Here is a 19,119-nt window from a genome sequence, read left to right on the forward strand (position 1 = left end):
CCACGCAAGGGGGCTAAGGGGAGTGTAATTAGTATTTCTCTGGGCTAAGGGCAGAATGCAAAATTAGACGTGACTGTTCTGTGTCTCTAGATAACAGTAGTTTCCTTCATTATAGCAAAGCCTTGTAGTGTGCCTCTTTAATTTAGGATCATCCTTACCTGTGATTCATCATTATTAACTCATATTTTAAAGGAAACAGAAATGTTTCAGTTAGGAGAGTTATGGTTGAGCATGAACATGACCAATCTGATGTAAAAAAAAATAATATACCAGTGAGATCTACCTGCAGCTTTTATGCCAAACCCTGCCCCTTGCATTTTGACTTTATTCGTGTAAAAAGAACTATAAAGGACAACAGACTCTGGCTGATTTTGCTTCCTCTTTCCCACATGGATGCTCTGAATCACTCGGGGGCAGCAGCGGTGGCTGCTTTCTGAGCACACAGGCCCACTGGTGGGACCCGGAGGAGGCTGCGGATTCAGCTCCAGACCTTTTCTTGGTTCAAATGGAAGAAGATACTCCTGTATTGTTTTTTTTTTTTTAACCTTAACTGCCGATAAGGCCCCCACTCGAGCGAATAGTTAGTTATCGCATAAAAAGTGCTGCTAAAACCAGTGAGATCGCTTCGAGTGTGTGCCTACAGCATGAGTGGGTGGTTTAGCAACCCTGGAGGACTGTTGCGGGGTACCATACACAGGCATTGCCTACACCACAGGGCCTCAGAGTTGCCTTGTGATTCTGAGCAGTGTTTAAGAGCTTTAATGGATGTGGTAAAGACACCCATGATAAGGACTGTAATGATAGTGTTCCACGAATTGCCAGAGTTTCCCAGTGATGCCATCCCTCATTTTTGCTGCTTGTGTGAATGGGAGGTCTTTCTAAAATTTTTATACTGGCTTTTTCCTTATTTTGAGTTGCACTGGTTGGCCGTAATCCATTTCATGGCTTGGGTTTATGTTCCCAGATCGGCTGGTAGTCCTAACCTTGCAGGAAGGCAGCAAAACAATTTGGAGTCATTTATTCACAGTGGAGAAAGGGTGCCGTACTCTGTGCTGGAAAAGTTACCAGTGGCAGCAGACTGAATTGTTTACCACGCTCTTGTCCCAGTGTTCCTAGATTTTGGTTGGGCTAGTGTCTGAACTGGAGGTGAATGATAGTGGTGGAGAAGGGATTAATCTGTCAAGCGTGGCAGAGAAGGAGAGGCAGAAGGCTGTCTTGAAATAAAGGAGACAGTAAACCGAGGTTCAGTTCTGTGCTTTATCACAGATTTTTCTATGGGATCATTCTGCCACTTGGGAAACTTGGGATTGGCAGTCGCAGTTGTAGCTATCGTTCCCCATTGCTTGTCCTTGCTGCTCAGAGATCTGCTCTGAAGCCGGACATCATCCGTGTCACAGGGACCACAGGGCAATAGCATAACAAACAATTCTGTCCCATGAATAGTATTAAATGCAGCTTGTATTACTGTCTTCCACGGTTCTTCTTTGGTTTGTTTTCTGCCATTTTACCAATCTGATTTATCCCATGTTTCTCTCTTCAGCTCCTTTTTAGCAGGAGGGTAAATTTATTTTTTTCTTGATTTTCCTTGCATTTTACATTATTTTTCTTCCTTTGTTATCTCTCTCTTCATGCCTGCCTACTTGATTTCTATGTTCATACTTTCATCTTCACCTCTGTCTTTTGAGCTTGTTTATCTCCATTGCCTTTTCCCTCCCTATCTCATCAGTTTTTCTTCCTTTTTGGGGGGGAAGGTGTCTTATTTTCACTTTCACTTAAGTTCACTTTCTCCTCTCCATTGATCTTCATCTTATCTTCTCCACCTAGCCCCGGTCCTATTTCTCCCCTACGAATGTCATTTCACCCCCTTCCTGGCCATCCTCTTCACACACACCAATGAAAGAGACACAACATGGGTACATCAAGGCAGGACAGAGCTTGTTCCAAACTGGCAGGGCATAGCTTGTTTCATGTGTGTTATTGAAAATGCAAACGCACAAGAGCAATGACTGTTCTCCCAGTTCTTTTGCTGAAGGATATAAGAAGAACATCAAACACCTTTGTGGTCTTTTAGATCCAGACCATTTTCAACAGCAATCACATGAGTCGACAAGGGGATCCCTAAGGCAAATCCTTCTCCTTCATCCCTACTTCGAATATGACTGTTTTCAAGGAGGTGAAAGTTTAACAGAAACGCTATCTGCAAGTGTTTCAACACTGGTGATTTCAGCAATTACATGCTGAGGGTAGTCTGCTGTGCACTCTAACAGCATAGCTGGGTTGTCCTTTTTTCTTCTTTTGGCTACCTTACATAATACTTTCTAAAGTGACAGAAGAAAAAAGTATAATCATGAGAGAATATGGCTGTCTGGTTTTAGCAAAAGCTTGAAGAACATTGTGCCATCCTCTTGGGTTGAGTTAGGCTTGAACAGTTCACTGCAGTTCATGATGCTCTTACAAGGCTGGGATGGAGGGCACTTTAAGTACTCTACTGACCAAAGTAAGAAGGAATTTTAGGACAATAAAGGAAAGACAACCTTATCCCCTTTCCCAGACTGTGGGTCACACCTGAATGTATTCCCATTCCCAGGGGTAGCATCTTTGTGTGTTCTGTCTAGCTTTGTCTCCATGACTAACTATTCCTTTCATCATCCTCTCTTTTTGCATGCCAAATGGGCCCTGTAATGCTGTGAATCACAGATCTATGAACTCCCCAGCCACAATAACACAGCTTCTTTTCTGGTTCATGTCTCCTGTATATTCAGGAACAGTTAGTCACACTTTTTCTGCTCTCTTTCCTCTGCTTTCTCAACTGCAGAAGGAGCTGATATTTTTTTTGTAACTCTCCAAGCTGGTACAGCCCCCAGATAATTTCTGTATTTTTTCCCTGTAGCTCTAGTGCATGACTCAGGTGAGAGACGATAGAGATTGAATGAAAGGAATTACAAAAATCCCAGCTGCCATATGTGCTTCCTAGCTGGTGTAAAACAGGGTAAACAGCTCTGCCTAGGACCTGGGAAGATGCTGGGGAGAGGACCCAGCTCCAGTTTAGCTCCTTTGCTGGGCGGTTCATAAGGGCTGTAACAGGAGGTGTCACATACTGCTGGGAAAATCTGCCTAGCAAAGTCCCGGGAGACCTCCTGTTCTTGGATGGGTAGTGTCTTTCATCTTAACTTCTTGTGTGTGTGTGGCGTTTGTTGGTAAATTAAGTTGTATTATGTTTGAGCAGAAATACGAGGGTTTTGTCCCATCAGTATTGCTGGGATTTTGAAAATATTGTCCATAAATAGCAATGAAAAGTTAAAATGTCAAATTACTTTTGGAAAATATGAATCCATTTTTTAGACCAAAACCATTGATTTCAGTGATTTAAGAATATTTTGTTTCTAATTTATTTGTAAACTGAAGTATAATGTTGATCAAACTGAAACTCCAAATCTTTAATTTTTAAGTCATCCTGTTGAAGTAAGGTGTCTCCATCAGTTTCAAATTACTTTTTTTTTAAGATGGACATTTGTTTAAAACAGTTTTTTTCCTTAAGACTTTTTTCAAAGGTTTGTTTTTTTTTTTTAAAATGCCCAGTTTGTTCCTTCAGTGCCTTTTCACAACTGATCTATCACTTGTAGTTTCTTAATTCTCTCTGACTGGAAGAGCTTACGGGATGTACAATATATTCAATTCAAGCAAAAGCAGACATGAAGCTGATGTAGGATAGTAGTAGCATAGTGCTATTGGTTTATTTCTAAATTTTTAAATAATACAGGAAAACTTGTAAGAGGAAGTAGGAGGGATTTTAAATGTTACCCTTTTATTTGTTAATCCGTTTTAGCCAGTACAGAAGTCTTTTGCAGTTACATATAAAGACCTGTGTCACTGGACTGCTGCTTAATAAAATGCTGTGAAAACTACAGAAATTGCGATCATAACAGATTGTTCTAGACAATAAGATAGATACATGTTATTATAGATTTTATTTTACTCAAGGAATATGTTTTTGTTTGAGTTGTATTGTTTAAACAGCATCCCCACAGTGACTTTTATTGCATATTCTGGTTCTATTTGCAAGATAAATCGTGTTCCTTTGGCAGGACAAAATACCAACTGCAGCACACTGCTGTATTCAGTTAAACATCTTCTTCCTGCAGCAGGTTACCAAGTTTTCCCATCTATAGTTAAATGAGAAGTATTCAAGTGGTTAATGCACCTACATAAGGGTATTTCAGCCCTTCTTTGAAAGATATTTTCTGTATAAATGCTAAAGGATTTGCTGCTTTGCAAAATGATCCCTTGCTTTTGCAGCAATTAACATTAACTGCAAAAATTGAGTTACTGATGTGGAAAATGAGTGTATTGGTAAAGGCACGGAACTCCAATTCTGTAAATTAATTAAAAAAAAAACCACCAACACCACAAATGGGCTTTTATATCAGCAGACCAATTCATCAATCGAAAGACAAGAGTTTTAGTTCATACGCAGCATGGGTTTTGTCCTTGTTGCAGGCCGCAGGTGATCCCTAGCCATTCCTGCAACCAATAATGAGGAAATATTTAAGTTAGGATGCCAATTTTGGAAAGTTTTAATTTTACGTTTATCAGTGTTTTTTCATTCTGTCTAATCAAAATACTTTTAGGGTTCATTGGTTTCTGAAGAACAGTGACACAGTGTAACACTGCTATCACAAAGGTAACACCAGACTTCAATGTATTCAGGGACATTAAATGTAGCTCCTTTGTGTGTCACAATGTTAAGTTCCTTCTTGTCTAAAAGAGATTAATGGTCTTCACAAAGGATTATTAATAATGGTTAATGATTTGTAGGACACAGTATTTCTGAACAAGTTCAGAATTGCAGCACGTTGGGAGGTATGTGATATATGGGTGTTCCTGCTCCTCAACCTCTCCCCGCACAGTGGGTTGGGTGGGTGAAATCAACACTCTGTGGCACACAGGACAGTGGATCTCGCAGACATGCTGTTTTCCAAAACGACAAGACGGTTCAATGGTAATTTGAAAGTTAGTGTACTGCACTCATGTGACAGAGAAGGCAAATGGGACTTGTGGAGAATAGGGAGTGGAGATAGCTTGTCACCCTTGAGAGGGGAAGGATAGTTTAACATTTCCCTGCGAACAAAAAGACTCATTAAGGCTGAGTGAACCTTAAAAGCTTTGGAGTTCAGGTCCTGGGTGATTATTCAAATGATTTTAGCATTCCTCTTAATCACTCTAACTACCACCATCGTCACAGTACCTTTTCCGCAGAGTTGTCCTTCAAGGTGCCTAGTGTAGCTGAGGAAAGCTGGCATACATGCCTGTAAATCCCTGGAATAACGTGTTAAGGGAAACGTTCAAAATTATCATGTTGCCTTCCACAAATCCCCTCTGGGTTCAGCCCTGCTGTTGCTCCTGGTTCTTCACAACCACACATCCCTGATCTTGCCTCGTGCCTTAAGGATTACAAGCTGCAGTAGAGGGAGGTGAAGGCAGATTTCTGCCTCTGCAATTACAAATGGTAACTCTTAACCTTTTCTCTGCTCCCCATCCTAAACCTCTTCTTTCATTGAAGGAGAACTTCATCTGTTCAAAAGCAGACCAGCCATTTGAATACTTGAACCTGTGAAGAAAAATTGGCCTTTTGATTAAATCGTGTTCTCTATAAAAAATGCAGGTTTTATGAAAAACATACTTTCTAAATAAAATAAGTCACTGTAAAAGTGAAATATTTTAGCCCCCAGGAGTTTTAATAATGCCAGAATGTCTTGTATAGCTGCAGCTTCATCTATCCATTTCTTCTGTTCTTATTGTGTGTCAGGTGCTGTGGTTCTTCCGCCTTTGTTGTCACGGGAGGTGGAGGCTGGCTGTACACAGCCCCATCTCACCCTCCCAAGAAGGATGGAGACCGAGAAGCACTGTGGCTCACAGTAGCTTTCTGAGAACCTCAAGAGCTTTTAAAATTGATGCTAGCTATAATACAGCGCTGCAGAAACGTCCAAATTAAAATATTATGTTTTACATGAAATCTTTTGGTTCTTAGCTCAAAGGGTGTGTGTGTGTGTGTTAATACCTGAATTGCCACCAAAGCCCAGTGAGTCTGCCAAAGCAGCAGTATCATTTGATTCTTTTTTTCAGTTAGGGCTGAGGCGGGGCAGCTCTGTGACCCTGTGTTGGTTTTTCAGGGTTTGGACATCAAACTTCTCGTCATTTCCTGGAAAGCCAAACCTGCCTGACTCCACTCGCTTCTCGTGTGTTTGCAAGTGGAAGAGATCTCAGGCGCCCTGGCCCCAGGCCATGCCATACCCCTTCTTAGGAAATGCTTGGTTTTCCATTACAGGTCTCTGTTTACAATGTTCCAGGGTGACAGTATCGGGAAGTTTATAAAACAAAAACCAAAACCAACTCTAAAGCTAAAGAAAGTGGTTGCTGTCACTGTGACTTATGATACTTTGAAATAACCACTTTGCAGTGCTGGATATGGACCACTGTGAGCCACTACAAGTTATTCATTTCTTGCAGGTTTTTTTTGTTTGCTGAAGTTGGATTGTTTGTGTTCCTTAAGTAAGATTCCCCCTCTTCACAAGCCCCTTTCATATGCTCATTTAAACCCCATATCTTTTCTGACAGGCTGAGGGCTGCTGTTGATATACTGTCTCACATGAACAAAAGCTTCTCCTGCCGTGTCTGGACTATGAGTCATTCATGGGTGCAGAAACCTTCCTCATTTTAATCTCTCTCATACCTGTTGGCGTTTCAGCTGTATTTCTTCTTTAACCTAGAAATGTCTTCCAACAGAGGGGAAGACTTCTCATGACTGTTTTCAACAAATTGTCTTTTTTATGAGCTTGTTCTTTGTCTTAATTCATGTACTGGGAGTTGGTCTCTTTTACCTCTCAGTTTGAAGCTGTGATATTCATATTCCCACTACATAAGACAACTTTGAAAAAGTGGAAGTTGTTAGATTGCTTCAACAAACATAAACTGGTTTTCAAAATTGTTTTGTTGTGCCAGACATGATAATCTTGTGCTGCTTCTGTGGACAGAGAGTGATGGCATAGGATTTTCTGCATAGTATTTATAGACACCTCAGAGGAAAAAGGCTTTTGTAGTCTGTGTGCACATTCGAGCCATTTCCCCCAGTAAGACAGACAAGTCCTTCAGCGTGGTACACATTTGCACTTTCAGAACACATTCGGCGCCTCCTCAACTCCGAGGCAGGGCACTGGGTTCAGCCCACCACAAAATGAAACTTTGCATTGTCTTCACATATACACCAACACATTTCATGTAGTCTACTGGAAATCTGCTAACCACATTTGGTGCACTGCACTGGATTTGAAATGGCAGCACTTTATTATACATAACCAGACCTTACACTTCCATTTCAGTCTCAGAACGGAAAGCCCAGAATCTGCAGCTGATCTGCAAAAGGCTACACAAGTTTTAAGATGGCTTTATCAAAACAGAAATAAGATTTGGGATTGTTCAGGTTATTACTGGGCCATTTTATTGCCCCATATGCCTCCTGGTGGAAGGGAAGAAACTATAAGAAGACCCATTGCTTCCTTCAACTAAAAGCACTATTGCAGGAGAGTTAGGAAGCTTTCCACAAGTGGGTGTGGAATGCCCCAGAGCTCTTCTTGTTATAATCCAAGAGATAATCTTAAAAGATGTGTGACAATCTTCAATAACCTGAGATCCAGATTATCCAAGAGATAACATGAAATGATGTGTGACCATGATGTTTCCCCATCACTCAAAAGGGTCATGAGGGCATAGAAGAGTCTTGAAGCCTCGATCTGTTTCTTGGCTACAGCAATGCAAAACTTTGCTTGCTTCTATTTATTTACTCATTCATTTGTTTGATGGAGGTTTTTAATTGAATCAAGGGATACCATTATACTCAAATACCACTTCAGATATTAGTAAGTACTTAACACTGCATCATATCATCTGACTGTAGAAAAATGATGCTTCAGAAGAGGCAATTCATATCATTCTTTATAAAGAGATATATTTCCTGGGAGAATGGAATTACAGTAATTGCAACTTGAACTTGCCATCGATATTTAAAATCATCAAAAACATTTGAAATTAACATCAATTGTACACAAACAGAAAAATTAAACTTTTTTTTGACATACTGATCCTGGTTGAGACTTTGGGAAGACCAGCCTTTGAGTCTGTTTCATACATTTGAGAACTGTGCTGATCACACAGCAATGGAACTGCACTGAACAAGGCAATCAGTAGAGCAGGAGGACTCTTGACATCTCACCTCCTGCCATTAGGAGGAGGGATCAGCCAAACGAAAAATGATTCATTGATTCCATCTTGTTGACAGTAATACCCAGGATGACAAGCCCCTGCTTATTTTGCCTTTCATAAATATTTTTATAATAAAGACCTTCCAGGTTCCTTCCCTAAATGTAGTCCTCCAAAGACAGTAAGTTAATTTTTGTTCCCTCTGCATTTCCTACAGGCTATAACAAGGGGCTAGTCACTGGGTGCTATGTATTTATACAGTGAAGTGCTGAAAATTGGAAAGCGTGGCTTTAAAAAACCCCCACAACCCAGCTTCCAGCTTGTGGCTCCTATTGAATTGTGGATTAGGCATAAGGCAGGAGTTACTGACTTGCAGAGAAGTCAGCTACTGAAACCACCAACATTTCGCCTTTTAGAGAGAGACAGCATCTGCCAACTCTGAGCTTCTACCCTTATGCTTGTCCTCTGATTTTAAGAAGAAAAATGCTGTTTTGCCACAGTTGAAAGATTTCAGAGAAAGACCAGTTTTGGCCAGAGCTGTGTGTGAGCCGCACGTGGCACTGAGGGGCTCACTGCAGGGAGGGGGGAAGCTCTGAGACGTGGTTGGTCTTTGTCTGTGGGTTGGAACAAAAGGGCAAGGTGGGCTGCTCTGAAAGTGCCTCTGACCTCTGGCTGCTTAAGTAACCCTGGTGCCACCATCTAGGACCTGAAGGGTTTGCTTTTCAGCTTGCATAGAACCACCAATGTCATTTATCAGTCTTGTAGCCTGCCTGTCCAACATGTCCATCACAGGGTCATGAGGGCACTTCAGGAGTCCCTGATGCTTGAGTCCTTATTCACTCAATTACAGCTACCAGTGTATTCAAGTTCAAATACATGGGGTATGCTACGGCCACCTTGACTGTTATATGTGTATATTTATAATTTTTTTCTTAAATTGCATACCAAGTATATGAAGGAAATATACATGAAGGAGTGTAGTTATTCAGTGAGCACCCTAAGTACCCAGGCATGTGTATGAAATGTGTGACTGTACAGTCGCCTATAGTAGTAGTTGGCAACAGGACAGCTACTGTACAAAACTGCAACAAAATCTGAATGAGTAGATGCATTACACTTTAGATTTTAGTTTTGTTTTACTAATGCATATGCTTGTTTCTTTCAATTGGCAGTTTTCAGTGGTAATACACATATTCTAATTTCTCCAACTCTGTCTTTTCTCCATCCCTTTATTTTCCATTTCTGGAGCTTTTTATTTTGTTTTGTTATGTTTTGTTTTGTTGTTGGGGTTTTTTTTTTGTGCTGAGGGAAAAATCACAACTGATGAAACTCAGCAAATGTGTTAATGGGATAAATATATGTAGTACTGTCAGGAAGTCTGCTTAAATCTAATAAGCAACATTTAGGACTCAGGCTTTGGTTTATCATAGAAAGAGAGAGAGAAACTGCTTATGATAACCAGAAAGGATATACCTATATTCTGCAATATATTTCTGTAGCTGCTTCAAAATATACTGCAAAATCTATCAAAATCTTGAAAAATCTTGCACTGCGTTCCCTGGGGAAAGAAAATTTAAGACTGTAAAAGCTTCATGAGTGTTTAATGATAGTCTTTTATATTCTTGACTAAGCAATGGTGATGATGTATTGCAAGATTAATACATACATCATTAGGAAACTTTAGTCATTTTAATACAGCAAGTCTGTGTTTTGCTTAATTCACTGATTCATCCTAAGGCATATATTGAAATTTTGTGTGGCCTTTCATTAAAAACCCCAGCATGTCACCCACGTTTTGCATCACTTGTTTTTTAATGGAGCACATAGCAATCGTGTTGTTCTGCAGTTTGATCTTGGCGCACTCTGCCCTCCAGGCAAATTAACACACTGGAAATTGGGGACCATGGTGATGGGTGAGGGGAGGATGACATGAGCAAGGCAAGCTCAGTGTGAAAGAGGTCCATGTCAGGAAAATTTCACTGCTGGCACTGGCTAGGTTAAATGTAGTGATGTGTCGGTCAGTTCGGTCACAGGTCCTCTGAGCCTTTTGTTGAAGCAAGATGCGGTGGGGAAGGAAAAGGGTCCTGTCACTGCACCCTTCTTTCAGTCAGGGTGTATCTGCTTCCTCTGCGTGTGCGCATCATGCAAAAGTGACCGTTAATGGAAGAGAAAAAGCCGAGAGCAGCGCGAGAGCCGGTGCGCAGGAGGTGTGGAGGAAATGGTCTGTGCCGAGCAGCAATTTTGTTTCCCCTATTACACGGTGGGTACCTTGAGCTGCTCTTCACTGAACACGGTCTCACTGCACATAAATGGGAGACCTCTACTGAACGCAGACCAACTAAAGCTAGACAGAAAAGAAACCAGAGTACTGGCTGCCAAGGGAGGTGCTAAACATGGAGCCAGTTTTCAAACTTGGATAGCAGCTGAGTCCATATTTAAACACCTAATTAGCTACTGCAGGCTCTGGTTTGAAATTTGGCTTCTCGTTACTTTTTACAAACACATTGCCCTAGCCTGCTAGGGAGACTGCTGCTGGAGACAGCACCATGGAGATGAGTGGTAAAATCAGCTTCTGGTGGAAAAGAAAAAAATATTAATAAAATAAAATTAAAAAAAGTCAGCAAACCATAAGGCACTCAGTCACTCCAAAATTGAATACTTATTTTGTTTTGGCAAAAATACAAAACAATCCCTTCCTCTTCTTCTCCCTAATTTTTGTAATGACAATTCAAATTTGTCAGTCTATGTTGCAAAAAATCTTAAGCCAAAAATAAGAATTTCTGCTAAAAATTAATTGAACAGAAAATGCATAGCCTGCCTTATCCTGATCCTTTATTCATCAGTATTGAATCAATAAAACATTCTTTTAAAAAGAAGAATAAGGTCTTGTATGTTGATGCTCTCTTGGCCAGATTTCAAAGCAGCTAATTAAATTCTGTCAGCCCTAACTCCTCCTGTAGTTTCCATTTAGTGAGTTGTGCATTGCCCTATTTTATCAGCACTGACTTGGCAAAATGCTATGGAGGGGCATCCCCCAGAGGAGGCTGTTTTCCATGGTAGGAACAGGAATCCACAGAGAGCCTCACTGAAATGAGTGGGTGAACATGAACTTCTCCAAGCTACCGATGCCAGTCACACCACCCCTTCCCACTGGACTTCTTCCCACCAGGTCCTTGCTCTGCTTTTTCTAGCTGCTGACCATTCACAGGCTTGCCATACCACAGCACTTGCTGTCTGGCGTAGCTCGATCCTGATGGGCAGTAGTTTTTAGGATGGATCCCTAGGCGGTCCAACAACAGTACCTCCCAGCTCTCTCGCCAACTGGCCAGCGTGCCACTGGGCACTGGGAGCTACCAGTCTTTTGCCTGGTTGGCCACCTAGTTAGGAGGTAGGGTTTCTCTGCTTGAGAGTCTGCCCGCCTTGCTGTGAAGCATCGATACCCTGTGTCCTCAAGGGTCCGGGCGTCACAGGCACCTTGCATGCACCAGTGTGCCAGCACAGTTTGCTGGTAAGCTGTGTTCTGCTTCAGGCTGGTTGGCCTCTTGTATGCACTTTCATTTCAGAAAGCTTTTAGAGCCTTCAGAATATGAAAGCAATGTGATAATGCATAATCTCAATATTATTTTATTTAGTATACAATTATAGTTTCATTCAGTGTAGAAAATGTATATACAGAGCATAGAGCGCCAAGAAAGGCTAGATTTAAAGGCATAGGCTTTAAAGCCAGATAATTCCATGTGCAAGAGTGATACATTTTATGGTTTTAAACTGAAAGAGGGTAGGCTTATATTGGACATAAGGAAGAAATTTGTAACGATGGGGGTGGTGAGACACTAGAACAGGTTGCCCAAAGAAGTTGTGGATGCCCCATCCCTGGAAGTGTACAAGGCCAGGCTGAATGGGGCTTTGAGCAACCTGGTCTAGTGGAAGATGTCTTTGCCCATGGCAGGGGGGTTGGACTGGATGATCTTTAAAGGTCCCTTCCAACCCAAACCATCCTGTGATTCTACATGTATGTGCGTGGGAGATGCAATCGTGGTAGAGGTATAGAGCCTATGTGCTCCTATTTTTCTAATGCATAAATTCAAGACTGGATGTAATGAAATCAAGTAAGCGGTGTTGATTTTTTTCCCAACATGGCATTTAAACAACATGATTCTAATAAGTTGGGGTCTCACAAACAAAGCAGTTGTTGAATGAAAATCCTTGTCAGTTTTGTGTCACAGGTTATTCCTCTGTTTTATGTAGTCCATTGATCCCAGGTTCCTGGAAAGCAAAAAGCACACAAAGACAAAATGGGAAGAGGGCAGGTAATCATTGCAGGGGTTCTGCCAAAAGTGACTGCTCTGTGTATCCAATTTTATATCCTTCATATCTATAGTATGTTATTGAAGTCTGATTCCCCGCTGCCTTGCAAATCATTTGCATCTCTGCACTGTGATATAAAAGGCTTCCCCGCTGATTGGATAGCTTTTTATATCTTCTCAGCACTCGTGTTTCTCTGACATAGATATCTATGCAAAGTACAAGGCTTTTGAGGATCCGACCCTTGTAGTTCATGCTTCATTGCCACAAGGTAAGTCAAAACAGCACTCGCACAAAATGTGGGAATGGGAAGTCATGGGGAGCGTTCACCGTCCTCCTGCCTGGCATCTGGAGGTTACTGAAGGCCAGACTAGACCCAGGCAGAACAAGTCAGAGTAGTCCCTGCTTCCCTGCCAGCCGCTTGCCAGACAAGATCACTCTAATTCAACTCGGGAAGCTTGTCCCGTGCCCCAGCTTGCGATCTCCACCAGTGGAGGAATGGTGGCACTGATGGAGAAGTGCCAGGGTTGGCTGCCAGCTGGCTGCCGGAGGCGGCTTCGGATGAGTGCTTCTTCCCATGGGTGGTGTGAGCTCGCCCCACACGGCTGCGCAAGGGAAGCTCGTAGCGGCTGAGGATCTGGTCCTTCAAGTTAAAAGGATTGAAATATGCATGAAGCATGAGGTGACATTTTGAGTGTCTCAGATGAGAGCACGGACGTTACTGAATTTAAAATGTAACTGCAATTTCCTGACTAATGCCAAGTCACTTTTATATTCATGCAGTGATTGTTCTTTATTCTTAAAATAGCCCATTTTACCCTGAGGCGCAGGTGATATCTTTATGATGATGGAGCTATGTTATCCAGCGTTACAGCTCAGGCCACTGGTTGGTGTAAGGGCTGTTTATGATCAGCTGTCCTTTTTTATTCTCTCTCAATTTATATAATGCTTTTGTAGCCTGTTTGTTTGTGATTTGCTTGAACAAGAATAGAGCAGGGAAAAATAAGAAGAAGAAAAAAAAAGAGATGCACTGGAGATTCAGTGTTGTTGTCTTTTACTTCCTGTAGCTGAGCTGTACGATTTACCACTGTGTCTCCAACTTTCTGAGTCCATTCAGATAACAGGAACAGTTAAATTGCTTCAATAGCCTTATACCTTGGCAGTGAGTCTGTTTGCTGGCATCCAGAGTTTTCTGTGGTGAAGTGTACAGGATATTATAAATAAAGTATTCGACGAGCATGAGATAACAAAAAGAACTCTGCGACATATTTGCTATTCATTCAAAATAAAAACCTTGCGCATAGTAGCAACTACAGAAAACCGAAGGCAGGCTTTTCAGCAGAGCAGGAACATCCCCAGCCTGGGTGAAGGTGCAGAGGATGGAGCTGTAGGTGCAGCTGTCAAAGAGGCAGGACAACAACTAGAGGGAAGGAAAGAGCTGGGAAAGAGAGATCTGCTCCTGGGTGGGTGCCCCTCTACCTCCCACCACCCGCAGCAGCTGCTGCCCCACGGACCCTAACCCCTGGCTCCACATCGGCAGCAGCAGTGAGCAGCGCCGCTTCTCCTGGCTCTGGCAGAGGCACAGGGGACGGGGACCAAAGCTGTTTTGCTGCACCCAGGAGCCCGTTGCTTTAAGCTCCCACCTGCTTTGCCGATGAGCTGTCTGTAATGGCAGGAGTTACCTTTGATTCTGCTAAGCACAAAAAAAGGTTAGATGAGAGGCTGTAGTAATTACAAGAGTGAATTGTCATGGCATAGGAATTTGTGGAAGCGATGCTGAGGCCCCAGTCAGGAGGAGCGTTCTAAGTGACATACCTGCTAATTTACCTGGAACTAGCCTGCTTATTTAAAAAAAAGTACTGTTGCCTACATGCAGTGAAACCAACTAATCAGCAGTTCCTAGAAAGTTTGACTTGAAAGGAAGGCAGACTCAGCATCCAGATGAGAGAGGTGCACAGGAGTCTCAACAGGTAATGTTTTGCCATAACTCCCAGAATTTGTGTGCCTTTGTCACACCTCCTGTTTGGCACAGACCGAGCCAGCTGTCTTTGCTCTAAAGGTGGTATATGGCATAACTGTGGTTACACTTGCAGCTGCTCTCCTTGCCCCACATTTTATCCATCTCTTTAGCTGTGCATAATCTGGTGTGTCACTGAGGCAGGTGCAATGATTGCCTTGCTCATCTCTACTGTGTCCAACACAGGAGCCTTCGTCAGAAATTAGTAGGTCCTGATGCAATACAAATACTAATAACCAGGAGTAGTATGATCAGGCACGGATTTACTGGGTGGGGATAGGGTATGTATGTGTGGGAAGAGGGCAGTGAGGAAGGGGAGAGTAGTTTGAGGGCCTCTAGGTGATGATGTCCTGGAGATTTGTGCCTCAGCATTTCTAGTTCAAATAGTTTAACAGAGAGATTCTGGCAGGTAACGTGTAATTTAATTTTAAATTTTTTTCCTGCCGTAAACCAGACTTGGTGTCTGATGGAATAATCACCAAAACTTCAGGAAACAACACGCCTGCCAGTGATAAGCTGATTCTTGTGCCAACTTAATGTATAGCTGTTTGTTTGCTGGATATTGCAAAATGTAGTACGTTTGATGTTTGTGCAATTCTGTTTTCCTTCTGATTACTTTATGCGCATCTCTGTTTCTCTTTCTCTCCTGTATACAGATGTTCGTATTCACCCCATGGAGCCTATGCCCAAAGCAAACTTGCCCTTGTGTTATTTACCTATCGACTACAGCATCTTCTGACTGCAAATGGAAGCCATGTGACTGCTAATGTAGTAGACCCGGGAGTAGTGAATACTGAGCTCTACAAACATGTCTTTTGGGTTATAAAAGTGGCCAAATGGATGACAGCCTGGCTATTTTTCAAGGTATGCAGTTTTTTAAATCATTTTGTTGCCGTGCCTCTGCATTGTGAGAGCTGTAGTCAGCACGGAGCTAAAGGTATTTGGGAGTTTGTCATAATGTATGGTATTTATTGCATTTCTCTGTGCTGATGAGATGTACAAAATTGATAAAGATGGGCCTTCTCCAGAACAAACACTTATTTTAAATGGAGGGAGTGAGCTCTCACAGGAAGGGAAGGGAATGCCTTTCACTGTCTGTGCCCATGCGCTGATTATCTCTGCCCTGATCTATCCTTGTGCCTTTGTGCATGCATGGGAGCAGAACATCATCCTAACATGAAGCCGGAATATGCAAAGTGTTCCTCAGAAATGTCTTGTGCATCCTCTTAATGAGAAGCAGACATGATCTGGCACAGTCTACATGTATGCAACACGTTATAGAGAAGAGGGCAAAGGGAAGAAGGAGGCTGTACAAAAACGGTGGTGGGAAGTCTCCATGCTCCAGGCTGGGCAGGTCCAGGCACTGGTGCTCTGAGAGGTGCGACAATTTTCATTTAGCTTTTTCCTCCAAACACATAATTGTAATGGTACCAGAATTTCTATTATCTGTTCCTGGTCTTCATTAGGAAACGAGGCTGTTGTTTGATAAAACCAATCCAGAAGTGGGGCAGACCCAGTTAGGGTTAACTTTAGTAATGTTTTGTAGTGGTGTAAGTAGATCAATCTGAAATCAGTTTAGCTGCGTAGGTGCAATCTCCTCATGCAGACCAGCCTTAGGAGGACTTGTGCTGAGAAAATGTACTGCTCTTTCAGAAAGTAGTTTTGGACTAAGTGAATGGAACCTGATTCCATTAGAGAAAATTAAATGTCCTAATTAAAATGAAGTATTTTAGATCAAGGGGCATGTCCCACAAAGCAAATTAATTTTAAACTTTGATATGGAAATATCACTAGCTTTAATTTTAGAAATGAAACTGGAGGCTGGAAGAGTGGCTGTAAAATAAGATGCAAACAAATAAACCCATATTTAAAAAAAATAATAGTATCTTCTGAGGACACCTTGAATATTGCAATAAAATTGTAATAGGAATGCTCATAATATGTAATGCATTCTTAAAGAAGCAGAATGCAGCTTTGCCAGTATATATTAAACTTGTTTTGCCTCTTGTGATTGCCATTTTAAATCTGTCTTGGGTCGTCATGTTTTTTCATTGGACTTACTTCACCTTGATAACATAACAGTTTCATGTAGATGTTTAGGTTGTGCTCAGTGTTTCCTCTGCAGCCACAAAATTCTGACAAAATTTCTGTGTCTGAGGGTGAGAATTCAGTTTTATTGCTGTGCCCAGGGAGACGTTTTTGTATTATACTGACCATGTTTAGACACTGAATGGGATGTCACTGAACACACATAAAATGAGTTTGGATTTATCACAGGAGGGAGTCTCATACTTACAGCTCAGTAATGTCGCCGATAGTTCCTGGTCAGTTCCTATTCTTTATATGAGATACTGCTCTAAAGGGATTCTGCCTTCCAACGGGGTGATGGACAGATATACTGACTTGCATGGAAGTGCAATGTGTGTTCTGCCTGAAAAGCAAATGCATCGGTGGCTTATTGAATCAGAGTTACTTCGGGTTTGGATAACTGAATGCCTCAGTTGTCAAGGTTGAGATTTACATGTTTTTATGTAGCACTCAATGTGTTTTTCCTACAAACCAAAGGAGAGCGGAACTCTTACTATCCCTCTTCCCGTCTTCCCTGAGAATTCTGAGCTACAGCTCTGACTTCTACTCTTTGCTTATTGCTTACGATATGTTTATGTGTTCAGGATTGACTTTGCCTTCCTTTCTCACATTCAGGAGCACTTCATCACATAGGTGCACCCTGTTCAGCTCTGGCAGAACTGTATCACAAGGCAACGTTTAGCTCCACAGCAAGGTCGCGTTGAAAGCCTGCCTGGTGATTTCAGTAGCGCTGTACCGAGTGCCGCAGTATCCGGCATTCAGGCCTGGGTGGGTCTTGTGTTGGTCTCGTACACTTGGATAAATTTCCCCAGAGAAAAATAAGAAAGCAAGTGCAAGAAAATTCAGTTGTCTGATAATATTCACTGGTATTATGGATTTCTCCTCCCCTGGAATTTCATTCCTGAGTGCATGTATATGAATCTTCTTTCTAGGATTATGGCAGTAATGCTGTGAAAATGAGGTGATAACTCTCTAATCGTATTGGCTCAAGTAACTTTTATCACCCTGAAGTATTCTGAACGGGTTTCTAAGTGCGTGCAGGAAATTGCTTCACCCACTGCAACCTGGCACTCATGAGAGCCAACACAGCCCAGATAGCTCTGGTGAGGAAATGCATCACGGATTTATCACAACACATTCCCTCAGGAGAGAGTCAACATCTTGTTTGATTTAATTCCAAAATATTGTGGCAGAGCCTCCACTACCTTTAAATGCATTTGCACCGACACTGCTCCCAGTTGCGTTCAAGTCAAATGCCTCCTAGGAATTGCAGCTTGGCCCCCACTCTTGCTGGGCTGCTCAAATTTGAGGCGTCTCAGTGTGGCAGACAAGGCTGTCGGCTCAACATCCGCCTCAGAGCTGCCTCGAGATATTTAGGTACTTAAGCAAATAAACCTACAGTCTCGCAAATAGGCCATGATGCGTACATATAGTTTACTCAAAGTATTAACAGCTTGAGTTTCTCAGAGCTGTGAAACGTTGTCTTCTGGTCTTCATATGTAGCTCAGAAAAATCTCTGCCAAATCAGTTTAGGGGTTGTTTTCTCCCAACACTCCGCAGTGAGAGGCACCCTTATAGAAATAAGATAGGCCAAGCTAAAAGATCCGGTGACAGTCATAAAAATTGTGAAATGAATGCCTGCCCTTTAGAAGTGATGGTTTCACTCTTTCTCAGCTCGATTCTTTCTCAGGAAAGTTATGGTCTGCTGCCATAGTTATTCTTTACATTTTGGTTTTGCAAATGTTTTCTCTACATTTTTAATAAACAGGGTTGCACCTGTCACACGCAAGACAGAAATTATGTTTGTTCCTCAAAAAATAAATTGATTTCTACCCCTATGACTTCTCAGTAAATAAAAGCTGACGAGCTGTCATAGTTCTCTGCAGAGTGCAGTGAAATATGTTATCCCTCAGGAATTTTTAACATAAAGTGATCTTCTTTTTGAAGAGAAAGTCCAAACCAGTAAACAATAACTAATTAATAAGATAATAATAGCCTAAAAAGACATTAATCGGGCATCGAATTGCAATTCAGCCAACTGTGCAATACACCAGTTTTAATGATGGGTACTGTCGAAGCTGGAAGATGGGAAGGTACCATTTCCCTCTGAAGTATTTCTGCTTCAGCTACAGATACTGAATATTCATTCTTAAGCCAGACGGCCTTAGCTCGTGATACAATTAAAATGCCTTGAAGCAAAAAAGAAATGTTGACTTCCGTTAATGTCCAATGGCAGGGGCTGTCCAGCTTCGTACGACTTCATTGTGCCATTAAAGTAGAGACATTTCCCACACAGCTATGTTGTAAACTTCCCCCAAACCTTCTTTTTGACAAGCTTGGTGAATGTGTCATTATCAGATATAGAATTGTTGCTCCTTTCAGCCACCTCAGATTGGTATTTAGGAAGCCATCGTGGAAGGAAGACTGTGCATCAGATCTTGTCTCAGCTGTCATTT

The 19,119-nt window shown here is 41.9% G+C and overlaps 1 protein-coding gene across 1 annotated transcript in view; it reads left to right on the forward strand.

Moving 5' to 3' along the window:
- The window catches only part of DHRSX (dehydrogenase/reductase X-linked), a gene marked incomplete at its 5' end in the record, with an annotated part of 141,815 nt that overhangs the window by 96,215 nt on the left and 26,481 nt on the right, over nt 1–19,119 (forward strand). The window contains one exon of the mRNA XM_082491803.1: nt 15,232–15,439. Within this exon, the coding sequence (XP_082347929.1) occupies nt 15,232–15,439 (208 nt within the window). The remainder of the gene's footprint in view (nt 1–15,231; nt 15,440–19,119) is intronic.

The sequence above is a fragment of the Vanellus vanellus genome (assembly GCF_965231255.1).
Source record: "Vanellus vanellus genome assembly, chromosome: 1".
Classification (NCBI taxonomy): domain Eukaryota; kingdom Metazoa; phylum Chordata; class Aves; order Charadriiformes; family Charadriidae; genus Vanellus; species Vanellus vanellus.